Raw genomic sequence first — 9,873 nt, 5'->3', positions numbered from 1 at the left:
TGCTGCCTCGTCTGCTCATACTCCAGGGATCTGCCTCACTTGCATGGTCATTCCCTCATGGCCCAAGAGCAGCTGCACTGGTGTCACCAGCCCTTCTCCAACACCAGTTGTATTCTCTAGCTGTCTGAGTAGCTACTTTTTTTAAAAAATTATTTAGTACGTGCTTTTTTCATTCATTTGGTAAAATCTTTCTGTAGACCCAGATGGGGATGGTGCTAGGGCCAAGCAAATGCAGATGAGAAAAATCATGTCTGAGAATGTAAAATCCTGTCATATTTTGGCTCTTCACAGATTGCCATGGGTGAGGCATAGGTTTTGCTTTGCTTCAGGCTCTTCTCATCCTTTGTAAGGGCAGCAGTGTCTTGAAAAGCTCAGCTGAAGATTGTAAATAAATTGACTCCTATGAAATTTCTAGTTCCTTTATAGAATAATGGTGATCAACTGGGAATTTTGAAAAAAATTTTATTGGGTGACTTTTTCTTGTGGAGTTAAAACATTTCAGTATTTTTGCCTTCTTGGCTCCGGTTTCCTCTTTTCTTGCCAGATATCATTATAAAGCTTCAAGAAAGATGAGTAATTAAAACCCATGCAAACAATGAGTCGGACAATTAAATTTAAATGTCCGCCTGATGAGGCAACACGGGTGAGTGACCGCAAAGCTCCTTGAGCTGATGCCCCGCGGAGGCAGGAAATCCGAGGGAGCTCAAGAGTTACCAGGAACCCGCTGAAAAGGGACTTGAGGACCCAAACACGGGGGACAAAGAACCTGTTGCCCTTGGGGCTGCAGAAGCGCCACGGGCTGCACCCCAAAACCTCGCACCGAGACGGCAGCCCCTGAGCCGCCCGTCGTGCCAGAACAAGGCTGGGGAAAAGCCACTATGTTTTTCCTCGGGAAATAAATGGAAATAGCAGTAAGAGATGAAAGGGGGGTGACGCCGCACTGGGGCGGGGGCCCAGCGGACGGAGGGACGGCTCGGGCAGGGCAGGGGCGGCGGGGCCCCGCGGTGCCGGCGGGAGCGCTGCGGGGCGGGGCGGGCTCCAGCGGCGGGATCCAGCGGCGGATCCACCTGCGGGAGGCGCCGCTCCGCCCCGCCCCGGCCCGCCCCGCTCCGAGCGCGCCGCCGAGGGCCGGCACCCGGCGGGAGGGAGGGAAGGGAGGCGCTCCCGAGCCCCGCGGAGGCGGCGGGAGAGATGGGACCGGCTCCGGCCCCGCCACCTGCCTGAGCCGCTCCCGGAGCCGCCGCCGCTGCTGCGGGGAGCCGGTAGGTAGCGGGCCCCGGCGGCGGGGAGGGCGCCGCGGGGTGCGGGTCGCCCCGGGGGACAAAGGGGCGGCGGGAGGATGGTGAGCGCCGGGCTCGCCCTGCGCCGCCCCGGGCACTGCCTCACCTGCCCGGCCGGGCGGGACTCCGGGCGGGGGCAGCGCCTGTCCCGGCCCGCGGCGAGCGCTCCCTCCGCGCTGCGCTTAATGTTTAACCCCGCTCGCATCCACCGGAGCGCACCGGGCACCGCCTCCCCGGCGGCGCCGGCCACAAAAGGGCGAGCGCGGCCGCTGCCCGCCGGTCCCCGCTGCGGGTCCGCCGCCGCCGCCGGGGACCAACTCTGAAAGCACGGCGGCTGAGGAGGGAACAGCTGGGGTGAAAGTCGCCTTCGCTGCCTTTTCGTGCTTTGAGGCGTCTGAAGGTAGCGCTCCGCTGCGTTGCTGTACTTGGGCTCGTCGCTGTGTTTTGAGTACATCGGTATTTTTGGGGTGGCCTTTTAAGACGTACGTGACACGAGCTGTTCAGTGAAGCGGCTGCTGGAGCCTGGGGAAGTTGTTTTTTGCGAGGTCCGCGGGGTTGGTGCGGTCCCACGGGGACCCAGCTTGTGCAGCCGCCCCGTCGCTCAGGTGGTTTGGGAGCCCTGGGGATGCAGGTCCTTCCCACAGCTTCACCCCGTTATGCAGGCACCGTCACCGTCTGCTCGTAATGCAGATTGCTCTTGTGCCGTGAAACCGAAGCTGCCTGACATGCAGGGAAAGAGAAAGCAGAAAAAAAGGAGGGTGAAAGGAGGCAGTTCTAGGAGTCGGACTAAATGGAACACGTACTATGCTCCCTTTTCTCCGTGTGTGCTTGTCACTGGCACGCGTGCCAAAAGAGCCGCTGTGCCCGGTGTGAGTGCTAATGGACACACCCGTGGCCTGACAGTATCAAAGTTAGCTTCAGGCTTTCCAAGGCATCTCTTCCTAGAGCCCTCAGTCTAGCAGGTAAGGCACTGTAACCCTCGCACCACCCTCAGCATCCCAGGCAGGCTAATAAAGTTGTTAGATTTTAATGGCAGGAAGGCTTCTGTAGTTATTAAAGTGCAACTCCATTATTTTTGCTGTGTTTTAACAAGTTCTGTGACCAGGAAAAGCAGCAGAGGTATTTTGGCACGGCACTGACAGTGATTTAGTTCTCCTTTATGATTTGGTTTGAGGCAGATTTTTCTCTCTCACTGTCTTGGTGTTCTCTCTTGATTTTTTTTTTTTTTTTTTTTTTTTTGGTATGTTAATCTTTCTGGCTTCCAGCGCTGTGGAAAAACTTTCTTCATTTCAAAATGTAATGGAGACTGGTTCATGGTCTTTCATACTAGATGATCCATGATTTATTGTTATTTAACCATCTACTACAAGAACCACCCCTGAAGTAGCGAACTCTTGCAGAAAAATTAATTGCCTATTAGAAAATTATTCATGTCCATCCTGAACAAGGCAGTTTTCTTTCAGCAGCATCTATCTTGGGGCGTGAATGCCCACAGCAAGCAGGAAAATGTGTCTGTAAAGTGTTTCAGCAGCACGGAGAGCCCCGGGGTAGCTGTCACTGTTTCCATTCTCTAAACAATTTTAATGCCATTAGCGAGTGTGATTATGTACAAACCGCTTCTAGGGGGTTCCTAGGCTGGATGTCAGAGCAGGGCTTTGTGCTGAGTCAAAGGGTGGATTGAGTTTATGACACAGTTTAAATAGAAACAGAAGAGCAGAGCTACAGTAGAGCAGCACGTCGTAATTCATTCAGCACCGCTCTGTGATCGCCGGGCAGGGAAGTGCTCACTCCTCACCAGTCTGCTCAGTCTGAGAGCATCTCCCAGGGTCACCCATGAGTAAGTAGCTGAGGACAGAGAGTTTTTTAACCTTGGGGTTTTTTGCAGCCGTCTGATTGTGTTTCAAATGAGAAGAGAAAGTAAAAGGAAAGAAGAGCACTACTGGAGAGTCTCTGTGTAAATGTAGACTGCTTTTTCAATTCCTTTATTTTTTAAGAGGAAGGATCTACACAGAAAGAGGTACTGTGGGCTAATTTGCATCCTGTGATAAGTAAGACATATTTATTCTATTGCTGCCCAGATCTGATTTAGTACCAGTTATGTCTCCAGATGGAATTTGACTATGACAACTTCAGTAAATGAGCACTGTTTAGCTTCTACATAAACTCACAACTGTATTTTATTGTCAGGTTTAAATAACATCTTAAATAATAGAAGCGTTCTGTAACTGGTGAAAAGGCTTTTTTATCCCCTAGAGCTGCAATGTGATCACAGCACAGAAGCAGCAGTGGAGGGGGGTGGGAGGCTTGCTCAGAGACGTGAAGTGGAGTAAGTACCACTTTACACAGCACAGACACAAGTACATCTTCTGAAGCCTTTTTTCTGGGACCAGCTCGAGTCCCATCTCCTGTCTTGCTCTCCTCATAGGGCGGCTGCCCTCTGCTGTCTGAAGCTGCCCTTCCGAGCGCTGGCGGTGCTGGGCTGGGGATGGTGGGGAGACAAGGCAGGGCAGGTTGCAGGGCGAGGTAATCCCTCTCCTCAGCCCAGATGATAATCTCGGAGGAAGCAGAGGAGCTGTTTGGCACACAGTCCCTCCATCGGGTCGCCGTGCTGACAGGCACGAGGGAATCTGGCTGCTTGTGCAAATAACAACTGACAGGATGCTTCTGGTTTTCCCCTGCCAGCTAAATAAACCAGCCAAGGGCCAGCAGAGGCTCAGTTAGCATGGGTGGGTTTTAGCTCCAAGAAGTGGCATGGGTGGTGCAATTTAGAGAGATGCAATCTGTCAAGAAGTCTGAGGGCAAACTGCCTAGAAATACGTGCCCTTACTGATGGGATCATACCTAATGCACATTTAACTGTGGTTTAGTGCCCTCAGCTTCTGACTGTGAAACCAGTGAGCACTGCTGCATGCAGCCCTCACTGACACAAGCAGGACAGCTAGCAGTTGACTCATACCAGTGTATATTGTCTTTGTGGGGATGGAGCAGTGCCATTTGTCCCTGTTACCTTCTTTTTTTTTTTTTTTTTCTGTCTTCCTAATCACTGTCCTACAACAATAGATGTGATAATACAGCAGGTGTTCCCTGTGCCATCCTTACAGCATTTGGAAGTCTTTAATTTCATAGCTTGCAAAATGCAGCCACATCCAATACTAAAATTTGCTGTGGAAGGAGTCAGAGGAGTGTTTGCTTTTCCTTGAATACCAAATATTTTCTGATTTTGAGACATATAACACGATGCAATTCTGATTAATGTTTATAATGGCTTTTATTTGCCAGCATGAGTCATCAGTTAGGTATAATGCATCATATTTGGTGGAGACTAACCTAGGAAAAAAGTATGTTCCTTTAAAGATGTTCTGTTTGTTAATGAAAAAATTGCCAACAGAATGTGTGGTCACTTCTGAAAGAGTCCTGAAAGAGTCCACCTGCCTCTGTGGGTTTCAGTAGTGTCAGTTCTGTTCATCTACATCTGTTTTTGGACTTTTAAGTCTTTTGATATCTTGCATGAGTCAATTGATATTTTAAACATTGTGTGCTTTAATGATAGCCTCTGTTCCCAAAGAGGATGGTACCAAAATTCTAAGAATCTGGGCCCAATATTTGAGTTGAACACCGCTGGACATCAGCAGCCTGTAGCTTTCAAAGTTTTGTTTGATGCAATTTAGGGATGGAGTATTTCTACACAAAGCACTGGAGAGAAGGATTTTTCTTTTTTATTCTTAGATATCTGTGGTCATTTCCTGTGTGACTTGCTTTGGTTTACTCGTTTGAGGCATTTCAGGAATGATCCTGCAGTTGTGATCAGCGTAACCTCAGCAGAGTTTTAAATATGTGTAAGCTCAACATAATGGTGAACTTTCCTTTGAATAATCTTTGTGTGAGGGAGATCCTGCCTGCCTTTTCGCCCAGGGCACAGTGCCTCCTGCAGCGATTCAGCTGTATGGCTAATTTTCAAATAAACTGAAGTTAGGCATTTTTTTGACACAGTTGTAGTGCACGCTGTTCTCTGCAGTCCCAGGCACTCTGCCTGCGGTTCATAAACACATTTACAGCCACATTTACCTCCCTGTGCTCAGAGGGGGTTGGTTTGCATTTCTAATTAATTGAGTTTATAAAGCAATAAGCCAGCGTGTTAACTGAAAATTCCCTCAAGAATTGTAATCTTCCTTCATTAGCTGCCTGTGTGTAATCATGTCACCCTTTCTCGTGTAAGCCTCGGGGAGGGCCAGTGCCACTTGGAGCAGAGCCTTTGTCTGCTGTGAGCTGCAGGGGGAAGTGAGTCTCCTCTGTGGTTGTGTTCTGCAGCACAGCCCCTGTCAGGTCACCTTCTTTGTCCCTCCCTACCTGTCCCTGCCATCAGCCTGGTGTCTCTGGCTGAGACAGCAAATGGTGTGAAGGGATTTAAAGGACATCTTTCAGCAAAGTCAGAGAGCAGGGGAGAGCTTTCAGAGAGTGTTCTAGTCTAGCTGAAGACAGACACATTTACTTTTTGCAGGAGCTCTGTTTACTGGATGAATGGATTTAAACAGAATCTGAATTTTCTTTAAACTGTGTGAAGAGAAGTACTATAACTTCCCATTGATGTCAGCTGGGAGTTGTTGGCTCAGCACACCTGAGGGTTAAATGTCCTGTATTTCAGTGTTAACCTGGGACACTTGTTTTGAGACTCCAGCTAAGGCATTAGTTTGGCACTGAGAAATCTGAGCTACTTGATGTAAGTTAACTCCATTCAAATTGCTTGACCCTTATTACATCTATACTGGGTTAGCAAGCCACTACTTAGCAAGGTAGGATAATCTTGCAACGGGTTTGGGTGAATAACTGTATTTGCTTTTGCCTTCCACAGACCGACGTTCAGAATGGCAGCCTTGTCCACTTTAATCCTCCTTTTGTGTGCTGCTAAAGATGTGATGCCTTCCAGTCCTCACTGGAAGCCAACTTGGCCGTCTTACAGAGTTCCCGTTATCCTGCCGCAGTCTACCCTGAACTTGGACAGGCCCCAGTTTGATGCTGAAGCCAGACTGGAAGTGGTATCTCCGTGTGGCCCAGCATGCCACAAGAGCTCTCCGCTGCCGACGTACGAGGAGGTGAAGAACTACCTGTCCTACGAAACCTTGTACGCCAACGGCAGCCTCACGGAAACCGAGGTGGGCATCTACATCCTGAGCAGCGACGGCGACGGCTCCCGAGGCAGAGCTCGAACTAAGAGGCAGATCTATGGCTATGACAGCAGGTTTAGCATTTTTGGGAAGGACTTCTTGTTGAATTACCCGTTCTCCACGTCGGTGAAGCTCTCTACGGGTTGCACGGGGACGCTGGTGGCCGAAAAGCATGTTCTTACTGCCGCTCATTGTATCCATGATGGAAAGAGTTACGTCAAGGGAGCTCAGAAACTGCGGGTGGGGTTCCTAAAGCCCAAACAGAAAGATGGCAGCAAGGGGTCCAATATCACCAACTCGGCAATGCCTGAGAAAATGAAATTCCAGTGGATCCGCGTGAAACGGACACATGTCCCCAAAGGATGGATCAAAGGCAATGCCAATGACATCGGCATGGATTATGACTATGCCCTGCTGGAGCTGAAGAAGCCACATAAGAGAAAGTTTATGAAGATAGGTGTGAGCCCACCAGCAAGACACTTACCTGGAGGGAGGATTCACTTCTCTGGCTATGACAATGACCGTCCAGGAAACCTGGTTTACCGTTTCTGCGATGTCAAAGACGAAACGTACGACCTGCTGTACCAGCAGTGCGATGCCCAGCCGGGTGCCAGTGGATCTGGGGTGTATGTGAGGATGTGGAAGAGGCAGAATCACAAATGGGAGCGTAAAATTATTGGTATATTTTCAGGCCATCAGTGGGTGGACATGAATGGCACCCCGCAGGATTTCAATGTAGCTGTTCGCATCACACCGCTCAAATACGCACAGATCTGTTACTGGATCAAAGGCAACTACCTTGACTGCAGGGAAGGATAAAGACAATGAAACTCCATGAAAGCACTTAATGACTGGTTTTAGTTACTCATCTGAGGAAAGGCTAGACTTTGTGCTGCAAATGCATGTGATCACGTAACATCAAGAGGTTATATGTAGCTTTTCAAGCCAGCCCCCTTGTTCTTGGGACAGGGACTGGCTGGTGCTATCATTACAGCCTGAAACTGGGGAGAAAGGAACGTCTGCTGGGTGGGGAAGGAGCAGGTGGACTTGCTGAATTTGCAGCTGAGCAACTGAAGATTAATTAGGGGCGGATCAGTAAACAGTATGAAAACAGAACCGTCTCCAAAGAATCTTGCTGTTGACTATCTCATGCCTACAATGTTTGTTTTAATAAATCCTAGGATTAGTAGAAATGCTTTGATCTGAACTTTTAAAAGAAAATATTTCTATGCTGTTGGGGGCTGAAGAGGGGCATTTAATGGTGTTTGCAACCCAAACGTTACAGCTTTGTGTTCCTGCATGAGAAAAGGGAGTGTGAAAAGGGCAAGGCATGCGCCGTGGGAGATGAATGCCACACAAATAGCGTGAAGGGTAAATAACCACATAACACTTCTAGCTTCCTTTCAGCCTGAGTGATTTGAGACTTTATTAGTGACACAGTTAAGAAAAATGCTTTTTGAGCAGACAGACCTTGATGTTGTAATGATTTGACTGTGAAGACGATGTTGGTTATATGATCAGTGCCATTACATCCTGCTTTGAGAAACACTAATTGCACGTGGGATTAAATCCATGTAGGAGCTGGGACCTATGAAGGAGCAGGATCCCTATGAATATACTAGAAAGCATGTGGGGAAAGGGGCTTTTCTGTTTATGACCTACTTGGGCCTTTTAAGGAAAATCTCATGTCAGCAATTCAGATTTTCAGAGGGGAAGCCTGTCTTCAGTCTTGCTATCTATCTGAATTGCTGCCTGCAGAGCAGGTAAAGGAGAGAGCAGGACAAGAGTTCTACTGAGTTTTCCCCGTTTGCTGAAGATCCTTGCTGTTCTACCTAATAGTACACCACATAGAGGGACCCTAGACTTAAAAGTGTCTCTCAGCCATATCCCATTGACAGTGTAATTTGGGCATCTTGACTAATGTTTCTTGTGGCTTTGGAAAAGGAATATTCCTCCCCACCTAGCTGTTGAGTTACAAATAATTCTTAGCAAATGCACAGTTCAGGATTTCTGCAGCTGGAATAGAACCACTTTATAGGATGCAGCCTGGGTTTGCTATTAAGTGATCCTCTGCTGTCTCTTACAGTGATAAGTGATATTTTTACTGTAGAAGAATTAGAGTTGAAAACAAGAACTGTCTTTTTGGGGTAAAACCAGTGCCGCCAAATATTGTAGCTCAGCAAACAGCATTTGGAAATCAGCATGGTCTGTGCAGCCAGCCTTTCTTAGGTGGATTGTGCCACTGTATTTCAGTGACATGGTTGAGGACATGCTGCCATGCCAGGATGATTTTTTAAAGTAGGAGGATAGAGACTGGCTCCTGTTCCTCTTCCATCCATCCCTCACTGACTCCTGAAGCTTCCCAAGCTGCCCATGGTGCTTGGTGTTGTGGGGCAAATGCACGTCCCTGGTGAGAAATATCAAAGCTGGGAAGGAGTGAATCCAAGCAGAGCTTCCCTGTGCTATACCAATACAAGGAAAATGTTAATTCAGCTAAGCCTTTTTTTACACTCTACTAATTACTACGGCATTTGTAAACATTTGCCTGATGGTGCTTTATCTTTGTGGTGGCTTTGGCTCTAGTTCTGACAAACATTTATGCTGGAGCTGCCTATGATTATTATTTTTATAGAAGCAGTGTACAAAAATGTGGACTCTTATGTGGGTTTTTGGTGCACTCAGATACAAGCAGTTACTAATGCTTTGAAATATGAATAATCACCATATGTATCTGATGGTCTTTTTCTGACTTTTTGTTTTAATTTCCTTTACTCTGTGGATGTTATCTGGAGCACTTTTGTTTGAATGTATCACAGTGAATAAAGAAAAGCTATGGAATTTCAATGCAGACATTCTTGTATTTGTGCTGTATTGGGCTGCACTTTCAATCTCATTTCAGCTGCTTATTTGTAGAGACATTCAGATACAGATTTATTAAAATCCTCAGTGCTGTTTATTTTCCTTCAATTTTCTTCTGCTCTTACCTGTTGGAAGTTTTTGTTTTGGTGTATTGTTTTTGGGGTTTTGGTAGACTTAATTACTTTAACACATTTGGATGCTAATAATCAATCTTAGCTTTTGTATGACTCTTACAGTTCCAAAGCCAGTCATGAGCTCTGATTAGTTTGAGCTGAAAATAACCTATTAGACTGAAAAGCCACATTGTTTTTATGAACTTCAGGGTAAATAAACTATGGAGGAATGTGAACCAGTCAGTATAAGGTCAAAATTGAGGTCAATCCATCTTCTTTTTCTTTTAGTTGATGCAGTATAAAAAAAAGTTCCTTTGAGGCCAACAGTGAGACTCGGAGTTTTTAGAGAAACACTGGATGCAGAGAGTTTTTCTTTTTGAAATTGCTGTTCGTACAAGTTTCCTGACCTTTAACAATGCGCACTACGTCATGTGGGCTTGAGAACATCAGTTCTGATTT

General features: G+C 47.3%; 1 protein-coding gene across 1 annotated transcript; it reads left to right on the top strand.

The window, feature by feature from the left end:
- The first annotated feature begins 1,128 nt into the window (after window positions 1-1,128).
- PRSS23 (serine protease 23) lies at window positions 1,129-9,290 on the top strand. Its single transcript, XM_058045258.1, has 2 exons — window positions 1,129-1,262; window positions 6,130-9,290. The coding sequence occupies exon 2, from the start codon at window positions 6,143-6,145 to the stop codon at window positions 7,259-7,261; it is 1,119 nt and encodes a 372-aa protein (XP_057901241.1). The 5' UTR covers window positions 1,129-1,262; window positions 6,130-6,142; the 3' UTR covers window positions 7,262-9,290.
- Window positions 9,291-9,873: the final 583 nt, after the last annotated feature.

This window comes from Melospiza georgiana, chromosome 2, assembly GCF_028018845.1.
Source record: "Melospiza georgiana isolate bMelGeo1 chromosome 2, bMelGeo1.pri, whole genome shotgun sequence".
In the NCBI taxonomy this organism is placed as follows: Eukaryota; Metazoa; Chordata; class Aves; order Passeriformes; family Passerellidae; genus Melospiza; species Melospiza georgiana.
Note: the sequence above shows the minus strand (reverse complement) of the source record. Positions and strands in the feature narration are given on the sequence as shown.